This window comes from Anguilla anguilla, chromosome 6 (assembly GCF_013347855.1).
Source record: "Anguilla anguilla isolate fAngAng1 chromosome 6, fAngAng1.pri, whole genome shotgun sequence".
Taxonomy (NCBI): Eukaryota; Metazoa; Chordata; class Actinopteri; order Anguilliformes; family Anguillidae; genus Anguilla; species Anguilla anguilla.
Window position 1 is genome coordinate 46,091,855 of NC_049206.1, and position 26,930 is coordinate 46,118,784.

Here is a 26,930-nt window from a genome sequence, read left to right on the forward strand (position 1 = left end):
CTAACGCCACTGAAATATACTAGATGAGCTAACACCCCTATGGAAAGTTTCACACTCTTTTTGTCGAACGAATAAGTAGATAAAAATAAAATCATGTTCAAACCACGGGGTCTTAAGTCCTCCTCTGTGACTGCATCCTATCCTTAAAGTGAACAGTTACACTCAAAAAACGAATTCTTTAGATGGCCATAATGTTATTGTATGACAAATTTCCATCCAGTTTGAATTGGTAACTAAAAGTATGTGGTTTTAGTAAATATAATAATCCAACATATACATAGCTATACATAGCCAACATATACATATAAAACATACACAGAGCATTACAAAGCGCTTGCATAAAACGAACAATTTCGTCTAATGTAATTTAAATGGGCTGACCTCACTTTTCTTTTCATGCACGTTTTATCCATTGACATTTTAGAAATGTGACTTCTTTGAGTAGGATTTGCACAAACTATTCACATTCACCCAATAACAGTTTGACAGACAATTGCTGATTTCAATTAAATAAAACTAACATGAAAGGATGTTTGAGCTGCCTATAAAAACTGGATGGGAATTTGTCACGTAATTTAATTATGTTCCTCTAAATAATTCTTTTCTGAGTGCACTTTAAGATTTGTCTGGCGCTGCTTTCATAAAATAATAAAACAATTTTTTTTTGCTGAACACCAAAGGACAAAACCCACCAAAATATACATGATACAAAAAAAAAAAAAAACAAACAAAAAAACAAAATGGCCGAAAATAAACTGAAGTGGTGCCAGGAGGGGTGCTGGGGAGGGGCCCGCGGGACGAGGCAGCACTCACCTTCGATGGGAGTTCCTGTTGCTATTGACATGACCACGTCCCGTGCAGCCAGGCGTAGGACACTTAAGAACATTTTCATACATTGCAAGAACTTGACAGACAAGAAGAGGTGAGAGACAGGGAAGGTTAGGAGGCCCCAGAGCCGAGTTATCAGTACGATCTCCATCAGTCCTGTACGGCTGCCATTTTCAGAATTACGCTCATGCAGAGGACAGCAGGCCATGCATGCCACGTTCGGGGGAAGGAGTGGGTGCGGGGGGGGGGGGGGTGCTGGTAATGCAGGCGACGGTCAGCGTGAAGCCTTATCACAACCCAGCGGACATCGCGCGATCGTGCTGGGCTCGCGTTATTTCCAGGAAGAAGAGCGTGGAGGGGCACGCTTCTTCGAGTTGTGTCAGAGGTGGCGTCGCAAGCCCTAATTTTTTTCCATTAAACCGAAAAAGTCAGCCCGCATACATTTACCCAGGGTGCACTGCTCGGGCTGGTGATGACACATTCTTGGTTTGGCCAAATTTGTCTCAGTGCAAGAATTTCACTTGCTTTTTTTGAGTTTATTTTGCCCACCCCCCTCTCCCGAACATCTTCCAGCCTCACGGACTTGATCTTGCTGCATCTCCTTGTAAGCCAAGGTAATAAAATATATTGTAATAATGATATTCATTTTTTAGATTGGTTGGAATAAAAAAAAATCATATTGGTTTTTAAAAAGCTAGCTGTGAAATTAAAGCCTAAATTAAAATTAAGGCTAGAGTAACACAAGTAACCATTACAATAATGTATTATAATTAAATAATTTAATATAATTGGTGCATTCTGGAAGGTTCTGGGTGGCCCACCCCATTAAGGCATCACTCTTCTAGTGTATGGATGGGCCTCATGGCCTGATATTGAATTAGGCCCATAGCAGAGTTGATTGTGAGCAGCAGTCCTGCAGGACAATGCCAGTTGCCTCTAGCATTACCCAGGGATGTGAGGATTCTATTCTCCCAGGGCAAGTGGATTGCAGTGTAATTAGAAGGCTGACATTGGCTGACATCACATGCTCCGGAGGAGAGTACATGCTTGTCTGTGCTCTCCCAAATGGAGAATGGAGGTTGCAGTATCATCATTATTGGGCATTCCAAAATGGGGGAGAAAATTGGGGAAAAAATGTTCAAAGTTATGAACTTTTTGTTCAAAGTTATGAACATTTCAGAGGAGAACGACTCCTGTTCCCAAAGAGTTTGATTTCTGAAGTCTTAATGAACATGTTTCCCCCACTATTTAGGAGAAAATTGTCTTTTGAGAAATTCTCTAGCTCCCACTTCTTGCCCCTTAAATTTAATCATTGCAGATCTTTATACTAACCCTGAGAAAGCTTGCCACCTAAACAGGCAGAAATGTCTTACAAATCACAACTAGTAACAGTAACAATACTGCAACATCACTCACAGTTCCACGACTACAATTACAAGCCACAATTTCACATTACATTTTGATGAAATAGACATTATGACAAGCTAATCAAGCATGCAAATGCATTCTCGTAGATTTTTCTTTAATTTTCTTGAAATACAGTATTTCATATTTTCTTTGCACCTATCATTAAATGTATGTTTGTCGTATTTATTGTTTGAAAAATGGTTCCTGCAAATAACTTGAATTGCTTTTGTTAGACAAATTAAACCGTATGAACTGGGAATGATGGGAAACTTGTGAAAATCTTAGACTTAAGGTCAACCTGAAGGAAACCATCTCCCCTAAATGCAGTCATTACCATGCCATACAAAACGACAGTAGTTAGACTAATTAGGCTGATTGGGATTTTTCTGGTAAAAAGTGTAGGTACAAATGGTGTTTCCAGTAACCGGTGCTTAAAAGTATAATTCTAAAAAAAATTACCCAAAAATTCATTTAAAAAAACCTCACATTAGAATAATAAGTGGAAAATAATTTGCCCATAATTTTATGTGATGCGCTGTGAATTCCAAATCAATCCGTATAGTCCTCTCTACCAAGGCACATCTGTTCCAGAAAGATCACTTTTGGGTGCATTTAAAGTCATTTTTTCAGACAAAAAAGTGGCCCGGCGCGCATTAAGAAGCCTCAATAACTATGCAATTACACTGTAATTATGCCGTAATTACTCCGAGTGTTGTTAAAAATGCAGTGAGTGTGGTGTCGAGTGGGCTGTTGTGTTCTCGCCGCTCTATACTTGACCAAGGCGGGAACAGTGCGAAGGGTGCTAATGCACCAGGCAGAATGAGAGAGAGAAGAACCTGAAGGGGGGGGGGGAACGATGCGGAGGTGAAGACTCAGAGCCGGGAAAAGGATGAACTCCGAACGGACATGCAGGAAGACCTCACACGGGAGCGCGGGCTCTCCACGGAGCAGGCCATGCAGGCGAACGTAAAAGAAGAGAGCATTCCGCGAAAAGGAGGGAGAGAAGTTGGAGAGCGAGGACACGTGGGGAGTACAGTACAGTCGCACACTCAATACGAGAAGGAAAGTTTTGTCACCTAAAGCGATCACAATACTTCCGTTGTGCTTACTTTCAGGGGGCACCCGGTCTTTGTGGGGACAGCCAGACAAGCTCCGATGGTGGGGGTACAGGCCGGTCACGTGACCCGATCCGTCACAGCCTGGTGTGGGGCACTTGCTCTCTTTCTTCTCGCTCCGCGAAGAATCTGCGAACGGCAGAGCAGCGCACGCGTTGGCACGGCCTTTCAACGATGCGCACACACACAAACATGCACACACACACACACACACACACGCACACGCACACACTCATTTTCTGTGAGCCAAACCAGGGAACACAAATGTGATTTCAGTGCTAGTTTGTACTTGGCAGGATTGTTTGTTTGTTTGCTGAACAGGTTACTCTACAGGGTTGGAGTCCTGATCTATGTGATCACTTCTGGCACTACGATCTTTACTTCACTCTAGTGTTTCTTTTGCACCTCTGCACCTTGAACTAATGCACTTGTTGTACGTCGCTCTGGATAAGAGCGTCTGCTAAATGCCTGTAATGTAATGTAATGTAATGTAACACATCTCCCAGTACAAGACCAATGTAGACCAATGGACCAGTTGGAGCCTCTTACCCAGGTCATCATCATTTTAAATGAGAAATGGTTCTCAATTGACCTTACCCGATAAGATAAAGGTTAAATACATACATAAATGAAGGACTGGGAGCTTGAAATTGGGGGAAGCTAAAGCAGATAAATGTCCTGTTGCTGTGATTGTTGTGCAAGATTAAACATTCTCATTTAAATCGTTTAGGTGATCCTTATTTAAAGACCCAGTCCAGTGGAAGCTGTGTGCTGTATAAATCTCGGAAAAAGCCAGCGTGGGCACAAGGCCACACTTTCGTGCAAGTCTTCCATGTAAATGTTCATCGGTGGGCGATACTGTGGGAGTGTATTCAAAAGTGTGATGCTAAAACCCTGGAAGATAAAGGTCACATTATAAGATGGATGATGGTGCATTATTTGTGGTAAAGATTTAAAAAAATAACTAACTTATGGTGGTATTAGCTTTGCGACTGTGTTCAACTATGATGGTGAAAACTCCTAAATGGACTTTGTGGAATAAAAAAATTATTTGTGGTCATTTCAAAAAAAGGGGTAGGCATCTAAATCACCATAGCAACACAATCTTAGAGGAAAGTTATAGGAAATTCTAAATTCTGCCTGCAGTAACTGAAATCACGCTTGTTGGAGTCACAACCAAAAGTAATACATTTTCACAAACCACCAGAAGGCACAATGAACTGGAAGAGTGAGCATAAGAATTTATAGTATAGTTAAGAGGCTATATATCCAAGGTGAAGGGTTACTTTATATGTAAAGGTGAAAACTTTTCACTGTGTTTACCCAGCAATACAATGTGTGAGATGTGATGTAATGTCACATGACTTTCTGTGTCAGTCTCCCTCAGAGGTCCTAGTTGTTAAAGGATAATGTCAGTAATTTTCTTTTTTTCAGTATCGTCAACATATCCTATGAAAAGACCAATAATGTTTCATCCAACTCTCAATTAATTTGTCCTATGAACAATTATTGTCCATCTAGCCTATTGTCCTTCTCTTACATGCAGATGCATATACTCTGCTTTCCCACACAATTGCTCCTCAAAGATAAATCTCAGCCGCTATCTCTCCAGGTCCTGAAGCAAGATGCTATCCGGACGCCCTTGCGGTGCATCGATCATTATTAGAAATTAGATTGACGCGTTAGCCGCTCTTGTGCCACGCGCGGTACATGCCGGTGAGTCACACTCGTGAGATCATCACTTTGGCAATCTGTCTTCATGCAAGTCGGCAATAAAAATATTTATATTTCGCTGATTTCATTTCGGGCAATATCAGTTTTTCATTCTCACGGATGATGCAGCGGTGACACTTCGCACCGCGTTTGTTTTCCTCATCCGTGGAAAAGCCAGTACTTTATTTTTGACTACAGTTGATTTATTCGCACTTAATGAAGGCAGAAGGTGCTTCAGATTAGGGAGGGCTTCCGAAATGCCGCGCAGCCGAGGTGGCCGCAGACGAAACCACGGCAACGCAAAACTATGTATAAAAGATGGGGAGAAGGAAGTGCCCGAGGCTGCTCCTCTCAGCCGTAAGATAATGATTTAATTTGACCGTTAGACGGAAATACGCTTCGGAGGTGTTTTCACGGCTAGCGATTTCCAAACCGTCTCTCCGCGGTTAAGTCTCGGCAACTGTGGTGATGTCTTAGTAGAGCCCCTCCCGGGTTTAAAAATAGGCGGCTGAGAGCGGGCGTGACCTGAATCCCGAGGATGGGATTTTGCTGTCCTAACAGGCCCTGCGGATTTCCATTAGTTATGCCTGAGAAGCCTAGCCTCTGATGTCAACGCGCTGGCCTATTTGAACAACATAAGCCTCCGCTGCCACCGCCGAGATGTGAATTATTCAAATTGTCCGAAAAAGCCTGTCCCGGGGTCACCGAGAGGTTCTCTGCGATTGGCCTAATGTTTGTTTCATCTCAGCACAGTGCTCAGCAGAACGCAGGGAAAATGGAGGCTTGCTCTCTCTCTCTCTCTCTCTCTCACTGTGCATCTATATGTGGAGGTGGACTGTACATACAGGTTATGAAACAGTAGGACAGAGCATCACGTACAAATCCTAATGCTCCATTTCTAGTAACATCAAATTTTCAGATGTAACTAAACAGGCAGGGCAGGACATTCCATGGGGCCAGTTACAAGACACAGTGATAATTGAAAAAACGACAACAACAACAACGATGACAACAACAACAACAACAACAACAACAACAATAATAATAATAATAATAATAATAATAGTGTAAATCATTGGGGGTCTATGAATTAAAAGGGCTGTAATTCCTACATGGATCACCTAATATGCATGTTAAAACCCTCAGATTAAAGCTGACAGTCTGCACTTTGTCCTCATATTCACAGTTTTATTTCAAATCTGGTGTGCAGAGCCAAAACAACAAAAATTGTGTCACCGCATTTGCATTGAACATATAGAGTGTGTGAGCACGTGTGGGCGAGTGTACCTTTCGGGTAGTATGGCCTCTTGGCGCCATCTTGGTGAGGTCGTGCCTTCCGCTCTTCGGCAGCGCAGCTCTGCCTGGGACTGTGTTCCCGCCGGACGCCGTGCTCCACTCCCATCCTGTCTCTCATCACCTTGGCCCTCTCCGACTCCAGGGCGATGGCCTTCTCCAGCAGGGTCAGGTTGCCTTTGGCCATGTCGAAAGCCTCCTCCGAGCGGTCGGAGGTGACGGAGGCGGTGTCCTCGTCCCCGTCGCGGCCGCCGCCGCAGCTTCCTTCCTGGCCGTGGCCCATGGGGTAGCCCTTGGAGTTGGGGCTCAGCTGCTCCTCCAGCCTCATGAGGTTGACCATGTCCGAGTAGTTCCTCTCCAGGGTGCGCCCGTCCTCCTGGAGGTCCTGCTGGCAGCTGGCGTAGACGGGGTGGTGGTGGTGGTGGTGGTGGTGGTGGTGGGACAGGTCGGGCGCGTGGTGGTGGGCGTGGGCGTGGGCGTGGGGGTGGGGGTGGGCGTAGGGGTGCCCGCCCCGCTCCGCCGGCTGGGTCTCGCTCAGCTTGCGCGCCAGGTCGTAGCACTGGCTCCTCAGGCACTCCAGGCTGCTGAGGCACACCTCCTCCTCCGTCTCCGCCGGCCTCCCGTTGCTGGCCGAGGCCCCGCCGACGCCGTCGGGCACGCCTCCCCCGGCCTCCGCCTCGCCGTAGCCCCGCCCGTCCAGGTCGTCCGCCATCAGGGCGCCGTGTCCCTGCGCCAGGAGCTTGAGCGAGTCCACGGTCTCCCGCACCACGTCGCTGTCCACGTCCAGGCTCAGCTCGCCCTTCCTGTCGCCCTTCTCGTTCTCCTCGTCCTCCTCGTCGTCGTCCTCGTCGTCGTCCTCGCCGGCGCTGTTGGAGGAGTTGCTGTTCATCTCGGACTCGGTCATGGCCTGGTAGGCCGCGTCCTCGGCGATCTTGCCCAGGTTCAGCAGGGACTTGGCCACCAGCTCGTCGTAGTTCTCGTACTCCTCACTGTTGTTGTCCTTCTCCATCGCCTGGCCGGGTTTGGGGTATCCGCCGTTCATCTGATTGTTCTCTGTTGAGGAAGGACGGAAACGCCCATCATTTCTGCACTTGATTATGCCAGAAAACTTTTCTGCGAGGAACGCGGGATATCAATATCAATCCCTCCAATGATGGGATCTTCGTACACAGTGTTTTTGCAAGGCTAATAAACTGGTTGCCTTCAGTGTACCTACTGCATATAGAAAGCCCAAGACTCTCCAAGGATGTTAAAAAACACAAGCAGAGTGAAGAGAAATTAATGAGATTGGCACTGAAATGATATTATTGAGACACAGAAAGGCCTCAAATGAGCTGAACTTCATGGACAGTTTATTTCCCCTATGATATCAGTACCCATGTGTATCTGAATGAGAAATGAAATGTCAAGACTCTCCAAGTCACAATAGCTGAATATATATCTACAGAGCTCATGATAGGACTTGCAATAAAAAAGGTGCTCATCATAGTAAAAAGAGACAGCAATTATTATTACAGCAACTCTACACATTTGTTAAGAGTATGTTTAGTGGACCATGAAATAAAAAAACAGTACCATGATTTTAATAGTTCATTAACAACCAGGAACATGGTTAAGCCATTACATGTTTTTGACAAGATCAGAACATTAACTGGACACACATACACACGTGGTTGTGTTTATTATCTTATTGTACTAGCATGTAGCCTATTTATTAGAATCAGCAGCTATTGCACAGATCAGATCCATAAATCATCAGCTAATTAAACGGATGCCTTGGTCTTATCATTAGTGTCTATTTCCAGACACTGATATAAAGATAGAACTGAACATTTCCAGCACTGTATTGATCACTGTGAATAATGAGCAGTTGGTGAATGTGCCTACTTACTGTACAGTATGCTAACTAGCTAGCAAGTTACTTATCAGTTCTGAATCTGAATCCCAAAACATTTTGTACTCATTAGTTTATCCAGTGGTTTGACACAATTATTTTTTCTGTTTTCAGATGAAATATTCTGATCACAGTGTGATCTGTCATTTGCTAACAAGCAAAATTTTGAAAGAGAACTAGCTAGCAACAGCTCCCTGTGACATCTAACTCTTCCCTGGAGAATGTATGGAAAACAATACTTCCTGAAAGCATCCAGTATTCATCCCAGCCTAGCTCTATTGGAAAATACATTTGGAACCTAGTTACATTAAAAAACTCAGACTGCACGCAAGCTAGCTTGTGAGCCTCATTACTACCCACTTTCTATAGAATCCGGATAGCAATCTTGCACCTGTGACCTGATTGACTGTTATACAGTATATACAATTGTTCTAATGCAGATCATGCTTTGTATTTAGTCAAAATGGTTAAGACAGTGCAAAAACCCCAATAAATCATTTTAAATGCAAATTTCTTTACAGTGATAAAGGGTTAGAATCTGTAGGATTAAAAAAAAATCAGTACCTCCAAGTCGAAGTCATTACCTGTAGCTGCTTCAGATCTACATGTCTAGCACATTTATTTTAAATTTTTTGCCTATCACACTCCAGTCATGTACATGTGCACACAAAAAAGGAACATACACGCACACACACACACAATTCACAATTCAAAGGGCTTTGGTTTCAAGAAGAGAGAGAGATATAAAAACAGAAAAAGAAATCTAAGAAACTACTGATGTGCCATCTCCAACATTAATTAAATAGATCACATTGGTTTTATTTCCCAAACATGGATGAATTGATGTATAAAATGAAATATTTAAAGACAAAAATATGTGATGTTCAATAAAAAAGGGAAATGAGCAATTAAAGTAATTAATAATCCAAATTTTCCAATTAAATATTTCATAGGGCAACATCCATTTCATTTCAAAATACCAAAGAGCAAAATGACCTCTGTGTGTGAACTGATTTCGCTGTGAAAATGTGGGCAGTCGTAACTGATCATACACCTAAATCACAAGCCATAAGATAATACACATTGAGCTATTTTCAATGAATGAAAATCAAACATAAATGCATACAAAGTGGCTACCATTCAACTCCGAGCTCCAAAAAAAAACCGAAGCTGACATTTGTGGCCGCAACCAAGCGAGAATCCGGGACTCGTGTCAACCCCGGAGCTGGAAAGCGTTTCCAAAGGACGCGGAGAGAAGATGAGCACTTCTGACACTTCCTGTACAGCAGCGATACACGGCAAAGTTGAAGTTAATAAAGACGAGAGCTACGTCCTCAGTTGCTCTTAGAGGCACTGTCACGAACGATCGCGGGAAAGGCAGCCCAAAAAGAAACGCGCCATGTCCACTCCGCTGTGCTGTGGGTTAGCGAGGTGACCAGTCAACCGTCAATACCACTTCAGCCCCCCAGTTCAACCATTCACGGCAGAGTATTTACAATACTTAATCACTCCTGTGTCAAACTTCAGTTTTGTTTTTCAAATTAAGAGGAAATTCTGAGAGATCTGATATTTAACACCAACAAACGAGGTTCGACAATACTAATATTTATGTGCTTATGTGATAAATGTAGTCATTTATCATCAGCATTTAAGGGTAAAGCCCAGGTCCAACACTATGAAATGTACGCTAAACAATTTCTGGGCTGCAGTGCAGTATAACACCACTTGTCACTCATACTAGTGGTGAACCATACCGTGTCTCTTTAAAATCAGCATAATCTGCCTTACACTCAGAGCACGTGGTAATGCGTTTTTACGGTTTTCGAGTGGAAGCACAGAAAAAAGATGGGCGTCGGTGAAGATAAGTCAAAGCTGGTGGGGATACACTGTGCTGTATTTCAGAGAGGGTGTGTGTGTGTGTGTGTGTGCATGTGGGGGGGGGGGGCGGGCATTGTCTGCAGCCTTAATTCTAATGCTGTGGTTATAGTGAGGCAGATGCATGTAATAATTTATTTAAATAAGTGTAATATGGCAGGAGTAATGTGTCTCAGTTGGAGAGTGTCTGGAGGAAAATGCATTATTGCCGGCGGCTAACGTTGTCTCTACCTTGGGGGGCCGCAACGCTTTTGCCGAATCAGCAATCACTTGAAGAAGCCATTGTTTTTTTTTTACAGGGGTTCCCACAGGTGAAGCCAGGATGCTTTATGTCTGATGCTGAGATGACATTGAAGGTCACAGGGAAATTATTCCAGAAGCACCTCGGGCTCCTCCAAACTATCTTTAGAAGTGGCTCCTGTTTCAGGGGGATTGTTTTCACCCTTACGCTCAATGCTCAGCGCCATCAGAAATTCTGGGTACGCTCAGCCTTCTTCGCCACAGCACCGAACGGAACGGAAAACAAACAAACCCATAAACAGGTGGATGAAACGAATCGCATAGGGCGCACTGTCAAAATGATGCTAAGAATGATAAAACGATAAAAACAGAGCAAACAACATTTTCCCTGGAGAAACTGTAATTCGCTGCTGTTTGTTTGCTTCATCTTATCATTGCCAACAATGTTACAGTACCGTCTCAAACGGAGCTCACTTTTTCTCCCGGGTGACAAAAACAAAAAAAAAGTATTCTTTTGTGGCTTATGCTTACGAGCAACGGAGGTAAAGTGCCTTGTTCGCAGACATCCGAGCCTGCAGAAATATAACTGCCGTCTGCTGATAGATGTTTCTGGGCGGGAGATGAGTTTGGTTTCAGATGATCTCTGCTCCCCATCTGGGTTGTTCAGAAGGTTGTGATGTCAGGATTGAGATGTGTGGCGTGACGTAAAATCAGAGAAGCAAAGATGAAAAGAGCTCAACAGACGTTAAAAGGGAACTGAACCATTCAGGCAAAGGCTGCCGTACGGTCTTACCGTGCCCGCGGCTGTGCTCTTCACGGTCTTCCTCCTCGTCTTCCTCATCGTCTTCCTCCTCCTCCTCTTCCTCCTCATCCCCTTCCTCGCCATCCTCCTCCTCGTCTTCCACGACGTCCTCCGCCGTTTCTCTCCCCCTCCCCCTCTCCAGTTCTCCCTCGTCCTCGTCCTCACCCTGCTCCTCGTTGTCCTCGGAGTACTCTTCCTCGTCGTCTTCTTCCACCTCCTCCTCTTCCTCGCCTTCCTCCTCTTCTTCCTCCTCGGCGTCCTCCTGCTCCTTCTCGTCCACCTCCTCCGTGCCGTCTGTCTCGTAGCACTCGTCCATGGAGGAGTTGTCCAGGCGTGTCAGGAAGGTCCTCCTCTTTGGGGCTGGCTCCTGCGGCTGCTTGTCTTGGGTTTTCCTCTTCTTGGCCAAAGGGCAGCCATAGACACTGTAAATAACACACAAAAGGGGCCACTTTGCATGACTTCACCTGTGAACAAGCACATACATTATACCCTGTGAAATTGTCAGTATTCATTTATTCAGACTGACTTTATAAGTCAAAGGATTATGAAATGTACTCTGAGTAAAATGCGCCTTGTCAGAGTTCATTCACGACTGAACATTTTACTGTGTTCTCTGTCCAAATCATCACTTTCGAGAGGCGGGCTTTGGAATGGCATATGAGAAACAGCCCTTCACTGAACTGACTCCTGCAAGGAAAAACATCTCAAAATAATGAAGTAAATTTCCCTGTTCCAGTTGTAAGCATCAACCTTAAGCGGGAAATCAAAGTTTACTTTACCAACCTTTAATTATTACACCCCTAGTAATCAGTACCAATTGTACTAATTGTGCTTTAATTGTTGCAAAGCAGCCTCGAAAATTATGTGTACTTTCAATATGAATTTGAGGCTATTTTCTTCTATGTGAATGCTGGGGACCAGTTTGCAGCAAGGTAAGGGTGCTTTTCTTTCACACTCCTATCGTGTTAGCCACAACAGTTTCCATTAGCTAACTGTTACCTTTTCTTTGTGGTGGAGACGGGGAAGGGTATGAATCAAATGTAACAGTTGGCTAATGGAACATTAGCAGAGAAGTGCACCTTAGGAGCCAGTGGGTCCTGTGACCTGACACAGTTCTGTTCCCATGGGGACTGCACAGAAGCAATACATTCTTTCTGTAATTTTAATTATAACCGTCAAGGTTGTCCCTATGGTTAATTTATTTACTTATTTATTCAGATTATGGAAATGACCAGAGATCTCATTGGGACATAATGTCTCTTTAAATAACTGACAAATAAAGTTATGACATTTCTAGTTGACTTGAATGAGCATTGTTTATTAGGACATGCTCATGTCATAAGACATCTATTAAAAAAATTACCCCCCCCCCCAAAATGTTCAACACTGATGTACTTAGATACTAAGTACTTAGATAATGGCCAAGTTTGTAGGAATGCAAATAATTCGAGTTCAGCAGGGTGAATAATGCTAAGGCATATTTCCTCAAGCATCTTGTCAGCAGGAGGAAAAGAGGAAATGGAATTACTCTCAAGTATTGGCTAATACTTTGATTACTGGAGCATGTTATTTCCATGGAAAATTTTCAAAGGGAACATACAAAAAAAGGCTACAATTCTATTATATTGGCCCAAAAATGTACAGATGAAAGGTATAAGTAAAAAAAAACGAAACTGACACATACTGTACCACCACATTGGTCTATGCTAAAAACATAACCAGTGGAACATCACGGAACAAAAAAAAAACCTCCATACTGATTCAATGAATCATCAATCCCTTCCTGTGACTAATAAAAAGGGTTGTTCGCTGCACAAGAAACATTGCTGCATTGCACTTTAAGGGTACAGCACATGCAAATGCACAACTTTTGAACATTTTTTAAAAATGTTTATCAAATTCATGTTGTTGAAGCCTTCCAAAAAATCAGATGCACTGTTCTGGAGTAATCCAGATTCCTCCTCTTTCAGCCAGAAAGATGTTTATAGTCATCATTTTGAGGCGCAGATCCATGTAAAATCAGAAGAAAAACAATATGAGGTCAACTGTGATACAGTTCAGTGGCTAATAGAAACTGCTGGACTATACTGTTTGACACTGCGTCCAAGTAATTTAGGAAAACCACTAATCATGAAGGAAAAACATCAGATGATCTCACTTGAGGGCTGGGGGAATGTTCCATTTGGACACACGAAAAAGCAGATTATGGTTTCATATTATTTTTTCCAACTGAAATAATTGGAATGAAATATGACCTTCGACTGCTCATCAGTTGCAAGGCCCCTTTTTGGAAAGCAGAGGCAACACCTGCGAACAGGCGTCTGACATATTTCAGGGGTGTATTGATTTTTGTGGTAATGCGAGAGCCTTTGTCTGCACACCTGCTTGGTTGCTAGCTGACAGCCTGGTCTACATGCGGAGCCAATATAGGCTTTTCCACAGGACTTCCCAGGCAACTTTCACTGCTAATTCTATAACAAAAAACACTCCTATGGACTCTATGGTCTCTATCAGATACTTTTCTACGCTTTACTGACCTTGTTCAGTGTATTGGAACCAATGAAATACTCTCAGAAACTGCAAACCCCACCTTCTGGTCATATTGGCAGGCTCAATTACACCAGGCAAGATCAATAGAGCACAGAAAAGTATTTGAATCCAAAACAAATATGTATTTGACCCAGGTCTGGACTCTATGTGTGTACTGTATATAAGTCAAGAGAGCCATTGGGAATTGCATAAAGCGCACTGACTTGACACACTTCAAGGAGTTTCGTTCCTATTTACTATAAATAGGAGACACCCATCATCGTGACGCAAACGACGTCCACCTCTTGCGACCGGGGAAATAGCATTGGTCTGACCCCGCACCTACGCGTGACCTCATAGATCCGAGCCCGCTCAGAGATTCACAGTGGAGCGACAGCCTGTCCTGTGTCACACCTCTTGTCCTCTCCCCGGGCTGGCCAGCTCACGATCAATACCGCATGTGACCAAACATCTGAGAGGCACATTAAAGCCGTACTCATCCAGTCCCCTCCAAGTGACATCAGCGGTCTGTCTGTCCAGTTGGGTAGCAGACGGGGGGGGAGGTAGGCAAGCGAGCACAGTGCGGGGATGGAGGGGCGTCGCTGGTCTGACGTATCACAGCCCATAGGAGGGTTTAAAGATACAATGCATGTACAGGAGAAATCTTAAAAGATTGTTGGCTTTAGGGGATGGCTGTAGAGGTCGGCCAATACATGATTACAGCCATGCCATGAACTGGCACCTTTCAAAAATAGATGTAATATTTTTCTATATTCATTATTTATTGTCAACCTGTGTTTGAGATTTCTGTTTGAAGAACTGGCTGGACACAGAAGATAATAACAATGATTACATGTACTAAGGTCTTACATGTTGCTACCTTTTACAATGCTGTCCTTGGAATCTAAGTACTGTTATACTGCAGGTCCTCTCAGTATTAAAACAGTATTAACACTGGACCAGTCTCCATAGCTGACTACTTCTCAAAGAATGAAATCAAGAAAACCAAAGTTAATGTGTAGCATTCTTGCTCTGAAGTTGTGGTACGATGTTGCAAATTCATTAGCACATTGTCAAACAGCTATAATTCTGTAGTGTACTTTCAAGATTTCAATACAAGAGGCTTTATAAGGACAATACTTAAATCTGGCTTTCAACGCCGGCAGCACTGCTGGTTTTCATCCTTCCCCTCTAATCAGTGACTGAAGTAGACCTGGGACAACATGAGTGTGACATCTTTAGCCAATCAGTGGCATTACTGTAATCATTCAATTAACTATCAAGTAGAGAAGTATAACAGCAATACTACTGGCCATGAGATTTGAGTATCCATGACTTATGGAGTATCATCACTAGCTACGGTACCTATATTTACAGATTGTATATTATGTAAATGCAATTGCTAGCTACCACATATGTAAGCTAGCTGCATACTATATAAATAATCTTCCACACTAGTTAGTTCTTTAGCTATAGGCAAGTTAGCTTAGTGTGTCTGGGCATAATTAAAGCTGTTACTAATTTGCTAATTCACTACATGTTTTCCACTTGACTTCATGCCCTCCTGCCTGTCACCTAGTCTGTCTGTAAGAAACATAGCTTGCTACCAAACCAATGGTATGCTCGGTATTGAATGCTTCCATGTCACCTTGAGTACTTCTGTGTTTCTAGCTCACTGAGCATTCAGATTAAAATTGAACACAAATATAAATATATAACTTTGACACCACTCTCGATATAGTGCATGAGTACAATGAAGATTCTGTTAGAGAGTGAAACTCTCAATATATTGTAGGACAGTGCGAGCATTCAAAATTGCGCAAATAGCACTACTAGCTTTTTTTATTTTATCCACATTGTCCTTCACATTATGAAGTGAGTTTTTTTGTTGCTAATTTCATACATGGCATAAACAATTAGTCCAATATGGTCTATAAAATTAACATTGAAATGTGTTAGATAAAAAGATGTTGCACTCAGAGTTGAAGACAAAATATCTTTGGGACCAGCTAAGCTAAGATCAACACAGTGATTTAACTGATCTCTTTGTAAACTGGTCAATGCTAACTGTGTCGTATTTGACCAATACTATGAGCTAAAGTGGAGCGAAAATTGATTGTAGAATTGATGAGGAATTCAATGTTAAACCTTGCCAAATAATTAATTGTATTTTAATGAGTCTCTGCAACTTGAAATCCTTGGCAATAATGAGTGCGCGTGCTTCAGGAGGACAGTGTCACGCATCATTTCATTACTTATGCTATTAAAAGCTTGTCAACCGCAAGCCCCAGTCCGTCTCGAACACTGTGCCATATTTGTATCCGTGCCGCACCATAACATGAGCAGGGGGGAGGGGGGGTGATAGCAGTGGCAGAACAGAGAACGGTTTTTCACGTTCGCATGCCAGTTGTCATGGGAGCGCGCTGCTCGCTGTGCCCTATCCGGCAGCATCTACAGGCACGCGGTCTCCATGGTGATATCCTCCACAGAACCCAAGAGGGATTTGCCATCCCTGCAGGCAGACGGAGAGAGAGAGAGAGAGCGCAGAGTGATTTTAAAAAACCCGACAGACTTCCCTGCGAAAGGCAGAACAAAGGAGCTGCCGGAGTTCTCCTGCATTGTGCTGGCTCCGAGCGCTCTGGGACCGCGCCGCTCGATAAAACCCCCGCCGTTCGTTAAAGCCTGGGTGCGGGAACAGACCAGGTTTTTGTAAACATTAAAAAAAATATATATATATATTTGACAAACAAAAGCTCTCAATAATTAGTAAAAAAATAAAAATAAAAGAATTAAACCAACATGCTATTTTCCTGTTTTACGCAAAAATTAACACCGAATTTCGGTGTATTTTATGAATGTAGAATTCGGGGTAAGATCAGAGTTAAAACTGGGGTAGCCGTGCGCAAAACCCAGTTGGTCTGCTTTGCTGCTGTCGATGCTTGAAGAGAAAGCGGCAGCAAGGAATTGAGGGAGAGTGTGAGAGACACAGACACAAGGAGAATAGCAAACGAGAGAGGAAGAGGCATAGCTACAGAGAGAGGTGGAGAGAAAGGCACAGATGCACAGAATAGGACGAGACAGAGAGAGCTAGAGACAGATAGAAGGAGAGAGAGAGGGAGAGTGTGAAAGAGAGAGAGGGCAGCAAGAGATAGAATGAGAGAGAGAGAAGGATAAAAGGAGAGAGTGCGGGGGAGATTGATCCACTCCATACAGTAAGGCAGCCTTGAGACAGATTGGTGACTCTGGAGGTGCTCTGAATGGACAACTGTCTGGATAACTGACCGACAGTAGCCTTCGGACCTGTCTGACCATCACTGTCCAATACAAAAGAGGGATTCACCAAGGCCTGACAACATGGCATGCCACAATCTCTTTATCTTCCCTTAAAAATATATACATATATATGTAAGAGCCACAAATACATACAACTATTTCTCTGACATAAGACATAAGGAGACTTCAACATATAGTATATTTGCTTCTCACATACATTTACAGCTGATATTGGTTATATTTTCTAAGTCAATTGAATACATAAGACAATGATTGGGTGGGGGGGGTGGGGGTGTTGAAGTGATAGGGGGCTTCGGGTGGGCGTGGGTGGCAGAGGCTCAGGGAAGGGCGTAGCGGCGTAGCGGCGTAGCGGCGTAGCCGGTCTCGTTTTGATTAATGCGGCCTTATCGGGATTCGCAGAGCGCGCGACAGCTCCGCCGAGCGTGTTTTAAAAACCCGAGGGCTCTCCGCGGAGAAGGTGCCGAGCCGCTTCGCCGCGGCCCCCCCCGCCCGAGCCCCCTGCCGCCGCCGCCGCCGCGGCCCGCCGCCCGCCTGCCCGCCCGCCCGCCCGCCCGTACCTGGCCGAGTGCCCATGCTTTTAGCGAGCGCTATCTGCCAAGCCATGAATAATACAGCCCCGGGGCTGTGGCTGGAATCCGAATGAGGGGCGCGTCGGTGAGAAAAGCGCTCGACTACTCCGGCTCCGGAACACGCCGCGGCGCAGACAGGCCATTATTCACCCCCCCCCCCCCCGTCCCCCCAACCACCCCGTCCTCCCTGTCCCCCCGCCCCCCAGCTGAAGCCTCGGGGTATGCGACGGCAATCAAACTCACGCCGGGCTGGCGGGGAAAAGGACGCCTACGCGTGCGCACGCGGACGCCGCGTTTGTACGAAGACGCCGTGGGTTTGTATAACGGGGCTCGCGCGCAGACAGCTTTGCCCGTGGAGTAAAAGGACATTTGTGCAGCGTTCGAATCCCGCCATACGAACGCCTCGGCCGGCGTGCTGGATTCATCGGACCGAGGCGTAATTCTTTACGCGTCGTCGGTAGATCGGTGAATGGATAGGACTGTCTTATTTTTATGTGACATTTTTTTATTCCAGGTTTTTCTTGAAATCAATTAAAGTTTTATTTGATTTCCCTTTTTGGTCTGTATTTGATGAAATACATTTTTTCTTTTTTCTTTTCATATTTTTTTTTTCCCTCTATTCAGACAGCAGTATGAAAAGCTAGCTTTTATGTGCCGAACTGAGAAATTCCCAGAGCGTCAGAATGAAATCGGTTTTGAAACACGATGCAGCGCATTGACTGAGACCAGAGGTTAAGTTCTAGAATCACCCATCGGTCCAGAGACCTACAGAACACACAAGCTAAACGAAACTAGATTTGAAATTCCTCGTCTCTTCTGCCAGGGTGATAGGGAGACTTTGTTAATGTCAGCTGTTTGATGTCCAGTAAAACCTCATCCAAAGTGTAAGATCGGGTGGAGCTGGACCCTCAAGATAGGAGATTATCCCTATTTTTGACGTAGCAGTATATTGCGGGGCTGTAATCCACAATCCACCTCTGCAATGCTAAGAGCTGAATACAGATGGAGAATGCAGTGATTTTACAGTCTTTAGGATTCTAAGCAGGCATGCTAAAAACAAGACAACTGATGTGACCCGTATAATTACAACAGACAACTGTATTCCTCAAGCTGAAGGTAGCCCAAATGAATGTTAAAATCTTGGATAAGGGAGCACTGCATGATAACAAGGATGCTGTATAAGTATAAGTTAATAGAAAGGACTCTAGACTTTTTAGTTTTGGGTTGGAAACCCACTATAAGGGCAATGTCTGCTCTAAGTAACTGAAACATTACTTCTAAAAATGTTTTGGGTAAAAATACATAAGTGGTTGGAATCTTAATATATAAGTTTGATTATACATAATACTAGGCTGCTGTGGGAAAGGCTATCTGGTCAATACTAATAAGTAAATAAGCAATTATCATAAGGTAATGGCTGGCCATTACAACTGTATGCTGTTTGTTTCCTTGCTTCTTTATACCTGCATAATTCAACATTCACAGATTTGAGCATGATTAATTAATAAACCATCTTGTATATAACCCAAAAACTATTTTCTCTGTCAGGTAGAGCGGATGCGTGTCATGTTCCTGTCACGATATATGGCGTATTCTCCGTCTACTAGTTCTGACTGGTGGAAATCGGCAGCCATAAATTTAATAGGTCAGGTTATTCCTCCTTGATGGTCACTGGAGAGCCTGTATTTTTTTACTGGTGTGTTGGACAATCCAGATGACATCTGGATCTTTTGGCCACAGGTGTGTTCATCCACCAGCGTAAGAGCTGGTGGTGAGCATCTCTAGTACCGCCACAGAATGAGGACAGTTTCATGCAGGGGTGTCAAGCTCAGTTTTTTGATGATCTTTGTATTGACAAAAAGTTCCTGGGCGGCAATATGTGTATCAGTGTTGGTTTTTTCTCCAGACTCTGATATTCATTTCTTAATTAGCCCAATTAATTATCTTGCTTTGCTTGATAAAAAAAAGATACATTATACATCTGAAAACAGCATTACCGAAACAGCAATATTTTACGGTAGCATAGCTTGAGAAAGTTATATCAGTGCTAATATATAGAACCAAATGGAAAATTATTAAAATACCCCATGCTTAAAGGCAAACAGTGACAGTGAAGACTGCAGCCTTCAGTATTCTCTGACATAAAGCAGATATATGCGACACACATCTTTCTGCCTCAAATCCCAGGAGCCGACACTTAAACCTTGAAGTTTACATCAATAAAATATGCTGCTGCGGAGGAGGGCCCTGTTTGAGAAGGTATATTTCTCTGCAAGATCATCTGGCAGTCTTATATTAAATGCAAATGGTGATACTTGGGCTCCTTGCTAAACATTTGTCAATGTGCAGCACGCAAGCAAAGGCGTTGAGTCCTCTTGCCATGGCAGGAAGGTGGGGGGGGGGGGGGGGGGGGTGGGGACTGTTTGATGGACAGCTGACACAGACGACGATAGGCCGCGTTCGATTTCTGTCGAAAGTTCCCACTTGAACCCGGCAAGCTTTCTTTTTTTTTTTTTTTGCCCTGAACTGGCCTCTTTTCTCTCCCCAAAGCCTTATCGCCTTCCCCTTCTATCCCAACAGCACCCGTAATTCATCATCTGGTATTCTTTTCTCCGAGCCAGAGGTCTAACCGAGGCGTAATTTGTCTGAGCCGAACCTTCGGTAATTCCCGCAAAACAGTTTAAAGGGGCGTGTTGATCGCGTGACACGAAAATACATGCTTTTTTTCAATCATTTCAAAAAGGTGGAAATAGCAGTGCGGGAGCGGTGATGATTAAACCTGGCCTGAGCAGGATGGATTTCACGGTTCAGCAGCTCGGTGGGGCAGACATCCAAACAGAAGCGATTCCTATTTTTAAAAAATTCTCTTAAATCACCTCAGAGACAAAACTGCACATAAAAAATGTTTTATTTTATATCTTTATTTTATATCGTATATAAAAACTCCACCATTGGCGACACCTATTCCACAGTAATTATTCTTATAGCCAAAAAGAAACCATTAAATTAGGCAGCTTTAATGGAATGTCTCAGCCATTATAATATCTAATCAGTTACAGGGAAGCATACAGACCAATCTCAGAAAATCAGAAAACCCTCATTCACGAGAGAGATTCTAGTGAGATTTACTGCAGTAAATGCAGGTTACTGATCCACTGCAATTTTACTAATTCACTGCAAAAGTCAAAGTGCTTTAATATAATAATATCACTGCAGCCTCTCTTATTATCTGTTCTCTGGAGTTCTGCTCAAATCCATGTCAATAAAATTAGTATTGTCGCAGAACCGCCAAAATCCTGGAGGGATGTTGTCAAAAGCAATGAAAAAAATCTGTTTCGAATCCAGAAGCCAAATCCAAGGTATCAGTATCAAAGTATTTTTAATAACTAAGATATATATATATATATATATATATATGTACATATATACTTCTTTTCTACTGGAGTAAAAAACACATTCCTACAATGCAATAAAATGCAATAAACTTTTTACTAAATGATTTCGATTCTATATGCTCCGTTTGAAGCAGTTCGTCTGTAGGCTTTTGGAAGTGCAGTGGCATAAACAGACTCGCACGTACGTTTCCAGATGCATTAAAAGCCTTTGTTAATCACAGTGCGCCTGAAATAACAGGATATCACGGGCACATTCATGCCAAAGCTGCGAGAGAATAATTAACATACTAACGACGGCACCGTCTCGTGGCTGCTGTCCGACAGTCAGAGCACTTCTATAAGTATGCAAATGAGGGCGGCGCGATCGAGTGTGGAAATTAGCTGGCGACGGCGGCCGAGCAGCCCTCGCTCATTGATGGATTGTGCCCTTGCGTTCGTTTTCGCCCGCTTTTTACCGTCTTTTGCGAAGCGACGCTTGGCCAGGGCGGCGCGGTGTGTCAGGTACGGGCGATGTTCTGTACGGGTGTGAGGGGGCGGCAGGCACGTGGATGTGCCCATTGTTATTCGGGGGGCAGGGGGGGGGGGAGGTTTGTTTTTTGGGAGGGGCAGTGGGTATGGCTAACTGCAAGCTGTACCATCTGTTATTTTTTTAATTTGCTGAAACTGAACAAAGTGGTTAGTTATGGCTAGTCAGTCACTGAATGATGCGTATGCACAGGTTATAAACTTAAACTCACCATGGTGCAGAACTGCCTATAGAAACATAATATTCCATTGCACTTGTTGAGAACTGTACAGTGAGGAATGTAGCTTTACTGCAAAGAAACGCTTGCTATCATGTAAATCCTTGTACACAATCGGGGAGAAAAAATATTCACGACAGTCATTTCCAGCTAACTGAAGATTCAGCTATCAGAGAGTGACATACATTATGCCTCTCTCATTCCTAACAGTCTATAATACTATTTGGATGTCATTATAGTGGAGCATTTAAACATCCCTCTATCAGTCATCTGTTTAAAGATAACATCAATTACAAAAAGAATAATTTCTACTTTTCCGCTGCAGTGACTTGACACTTCCTTAGAGTGTGTTGGCATTTCCATTCTCTTGCTAGAGAGACAACAAATAAACAAGTCTGTTGTAATGCCTTACATGATGAAGACACGGCTGCCATTTGTGGTGAAGCGAAAGCTCTGCTCAACCTTTGTAAAATTGAGATGCATTGGTGTTTCATGTCTTCAAAAATAAATGACTTGAATATTTTTTTTTTTTTTTCAAAAATTCAAGGACATACTCCTGCTGCTATGCAGTTACCAACCGAGGGTTTATGAGCAGGCCTTCAATCCAACACCAGGGCAGCCTGAGCGCAACTGGTTTGGTGGGCATATTCAAATCACACTGAGTGCTCCTTCATCAGTGTGGAAGAGATTCAGTTCCCCACAGTCGTGACCCTATATGGCTGCCGGTGTGTCGCTAACATTAGGTTTAAAGGATGCCTTTACCTTCTGTGCCGCGCATACTTGCCACTGACGTGCCCGCTGCCATCGCAACCTGGGGTTGGGCAGCTGAAATGACAAGAGACGGGACTCAGCAATCAGACGCTGGGCAATTAACATCTTACTTCCAAACCATCATTGCAGCTGGGCTGTAACTTACTAACTGAGAAGACAAGAGCATGATGGTTAGGCCCTTTAGTTTTGGTTAATGCATTATGTGAGCGGCCCTGGATGCTTGAACAGTATGTTTTGCGTGAGTATTCATACAGAGAGGGTATCTCCTCAAAACTGTGACTCAATGATCACTTTTGTAGTATTACTGCCTATATTGCTATCCCGGAAGAACACAGGTTTGAGAGAGTGGAATTTCAACGTAAAATAGCTTGTATAATTCTTCTTCTTTCTTGTCCTCCTCTTTTGTCCTTCTTCTTCTTCTTCTTCTTCATCTTCTTCTTGTTATACTTATTAGTATTATAATTATTATCCTCAGAATCTCAATCACAGTCAACAATGTTGCAGGTGCAAGCAGAGTAGATCTGAGAAAACAATCCAGTAAAGGTGTCTAGTCAAAGCTATAAAACAGGTGGAATACTGTTCAACAGTTCCAGCATCCTGGCCAGACAGGAAAGTTGAGACATAAAACATGAAAAAATGTACTCAGGAGAGTTCAGCGGGGTGGGGGTGGGGAGGGGGGGTGGGAGTTGCACTCTCTGTAGAAACATCGTTTCGCATGTGCATCACTCAGTGTAGAGTGGAGAATGAAAAGTGCATGGAACCCATTAGCGACCATGACTCCTGACCGCATGCTAATGCGGTATGTGGTCTAAACTTCTACTGACCTGAACTGCTCCTGTACCGCTGGTTCTGCAGACACTGAGAGAGAGAGAGAGAGAGAGAGAGAGAGAGAGAGCAATAGAAGAAGAAGGAGAAGAAGAATTGATCACTACAACCAAGTGGCATTTCTAATCTGCTTTACAATTACACCATTACACTGCAAAGCCCACTATAAATAATAACAGTGCAAGTGTTTTCCCCCCACATTGGTTTCACAGACGTACTATTTTCCAGGGAAATCTCTTCCAATCTGGCAACAAGGCTGCTGGTAGCTTATCGGGGCCAGGACGGCTGGGGTAGAGAGTGAGGGGGTACTGGCGAATGAGCGACACGCCGGGAGATTCAGACAGAAGCGAGAGACATACCCCTGACACCTTTGGAGCGTGTGCGGTGGCGCTTCTCCTCGGCCTCCACCTCCATCTGGGGGAAGAGATTTTCAGACAGTCAGTGTCCATATCCCACAGATCCTCGCGCTCTCTGTCTCTCAGCCACAGTCTGTCGAGATCTCCCCTCTCCCTCTCCCTCTCTCTCCCTTTCCGTCTGTCTGCAGCTGTCTAACCTTCACACGCCCAACACACACCCCTCCGACCTCACACTCGCAAAATGTAGTCCGTATTGGATGCTTGACTGCCGTGCTTTTGAAATGCTTTCATTTGTCATTTAATCGCATGAGCAATTGTTTCTCATTTAAACTAATCATGTTCAGTACACATGATGCAGGCATTTATGATTAATCATATGCTCCTATCGTATTGCTGTTTTGAGCATCAGAGATATGTATTATGGGAATCGTTCTTTTTACACATTGATAAACTAAAATAAAGAGCAGTATGGTCCATACTGTATTCATCTGATGTTCCCCGTGATAACACAATAACTGTAAGCATCCAATCCACTTATACACATCAGTGGCAAACTGTTTGAATAATTTGGGCTGTGCAACAATGTGACATTCAAACATGCAGTGCATTCCATTTTGTATATCGCTATATTTATTAATGTATTTTGTAGATGAAGTCCACTGGGCTGTATATTGATTAATTGTTTTTGGCATCAGTTCATTTCATTTATTATTTATGGTTGGCCAAGAGACTCAAAAGCCTTTCCCTTAGATTCAGACAAATGAGCTTAGCCAAGTTAAGGGTATATGAAATTCGATAAAACAAGAGTTTTTTTTAGGATTCAATCAAACAATCCTTATCCTCATAAGGATTCGAATAAAGACTGGAAATATAAGAAGTGGGAAAACGTCTGGCCTGAAATTTGTGGTGTTTATTGCCATCTGACCAACCAGACTCAACGAATCACTTTAAAACTACTATTCGTTTGTAATAATTTCTTACTACTGACACCATGTCGAGACACAGCAAAACAAAGAAAACTATATTCCAAGTGGCTGTAAAGGCTGTAAATGTCCATCTCATCTGGCTGGATCCCATTATTTGACTGCTCCATAATGATGTGGCGATGCCAAGCCTGGTGAAAATGAATAAAGTAAAGCATTCAACGCAACCGACATGCGCTGTTTATCAAGGGAACGAAGCCTTCGTGACATAAGTGCGTTGGAGGCTGGGCTAATTTATTGCACCGCCGCTCCGGCGCTATATGTAATCTCAGATAACAAAGCCCGTGAAGGGTCATTCGGAACGAGCACGCGCCGCCCGCCCGCTCTTTCGCTAACGAACCCAGAACCCGACCGGACCTCCCCCGCCAAAGCAAAAGCAACGAGAGCCGCGAGAGGCGTCCTTGTTTTCCCGCGTTATCGTCATTAGGATCGCTTTCCTCGACGCGAACGGGAGGCGCGCGGGAAGAGCCCGCCGCTTCGCCTCGGAATGGATACCCGCTCCCCCTTTGCGTTTCATCTCCGCACCCCGCTGAATTTCCCCGGGAGCGTGAAATTGCACAAGCCTCAGACTGCGCTGCGCTGTCTTTTGTGTTACTGCCATCACAGAAGTGTGTATATATATATATATATATGCTTATATGACGTCTATATATGCACGTTTCCCAGCATGAGTTGCCATCGCCATGTGGGGTGAGCAAGACCAATAGAAGAGCAGAATATGGACAGCTTATCAACAGCGGATTTCCATGAGTAATTCCCATAATTCAGCCAACACAGGAGGAAGCCTCCCACCCACCGACAGCTGAAAAAAGATAAGCAATACGCTTTTATTCTGTAGAGCCACGTTTTCCACTCAACGTGTTCACCTTAAAACAGTGCCTTGAGATGAAGCCCTCCACTATAGTGGGGCTGTGATGAGGTTGATTGCTACAGAAAGAAATACAAATTCATAAGTTTCTCAGGGGGCAGGCTCACGATTACAGTAACAGTGCAACCTACTGATAGAGCACTATATGACATGAGTATTATTAGGATATTATTTAATGTTTTGTCGGAAATTGATGTGGCCTTTAAAAATGTATTTTTTTTTTTTTAAGTCAATCTCGACCAAAGTGAAAGATTTGCCTGAACAAATAGAGGCTACAAGAATACATACTTACACTGCAGCTGATCTAATTGATTATGCTATATTGATAATGCAGTAGAAACATAGAAACAGTTCTTTAATTTTTCTCGTGATTACATGAACTGTGCTCAAAATGGTTGAAAGGCAGACACATGACAGACGCATTGAGGATATTAGCCAATTTAATGGTCAATTATCTGAAAACGATAATGACTGGGATACATGTTGACAACTGCATTTGATCATAAAATGCTACAACCTAGGCCTCATCTTTACCTTGACTACCATCACCATTTTTGTCAAGTAAAAAAGAAAAGCCTGTTCGTGATGACTTATTGCTTTGTCCTGTGTTGAACCGGTCACATGATGTAGTCCTGAGCTTTTTTCCTCATGCACAGAGATGACACAGATCTGTCAGCCAAGGATCAACGGCCTGGACTGGACTGGACTGTTGGTCAATAGGCTACAGGCATTTACTTGCCCCCTGTGGTTCCCTGCCCCCCCCCCCCACCCCCCACCACCCAAAAAAGTAAAAACTGCCATCTGGGGAGAGTCTTCTCTGTGACTGAGCGAAGGCAATCAGTGGGTTACACACCGCCCCGTACGTCGAAAAGAGCAACAGTTCCCAGAGCCGGGGCAGGGCATTGAGAAATCTGTTCAAAAAGCCAGTTGGTGTCAGATTTCCCGCTGGCAATTTCACCTTTTCATATATCATGCTGGAGCTTCGGGTTATCGCATTTTTAATTGGCTCTACCCTTGAAATATCCGCAGGACAAGCACGATATTGAAATACAGCTGCACACAAATGTGTGGAAATTTTGTAAGTGCTAAAATAACAAACAACCAAAAAAGACTAAAATATTTTAAAAAAGGGAATAATTACCATGAATTACTGCAAGGAGCTGCAAAATCTGATGTACAGTATGCACTGACAGAAGCCACATAAAATGCTTGATCATATTATATTATTAAAATATTATTTTTTTCAGAACTATGCAGAGATGAAACAAAACAGAAGTCTTTACTAGGATGTATTTGGTATCTGTTTAACTGGGTGTCACTTTCTAGTCACCCCGAGAAAATCACATAGCATATGGTTCCCATTGTACTGAAAAAGGCATTGGTATGCCTATATGTAGGAACAGTGGGGTGCTTTAAGAAATGCATATGCA

General features: G+C 43.6%; 1 protein-coding gene across 8 annotated transcripts in view; it reads right to left on the reverse strand.

Annotated features, from left to right (window-relative positions):
• myt1la (myelin transcription factor 1-like, a) overlaps nt 1-26,930 on the reverse strand; it is a 73,896-nt gene that overhangs the window by 24,225 nt on the left and 22,741 nt on the right. For all 8 annotated transcript variants that reach the window (XM_035422752.1, XM_035422751.1, XM_035422749.1 and 5 more), the window contains 7 exons: nt 23,653-23,707; nt 23,293-23,326; nt 22,460-22,522; nt 11,159-11,589; nt 6,351-7,409; nt 3,345-3,479; nt 814-904 (listed from right to left, as the gene is read on the reverse strand). In XM_035422752.1, the coding sequence (XP_035278643.1) occupies nt 814-904; nt 3,345-3,479; nt 6,351-7,409; nt 11,159-11,589; nt 22,460-22,522; nt 23,293-23,326; nt 23,653-23,707 (1,868 nt within the window). The remainder of the gene's footprint in view (nt 1-813; nt 905-3,344; nt 3,480-6,350; nt 7,410-11,158; nt 11,590-22,459; nt 22,523-23,292; nt 23,327-23,652; nt 23,708-26,930) is intronic.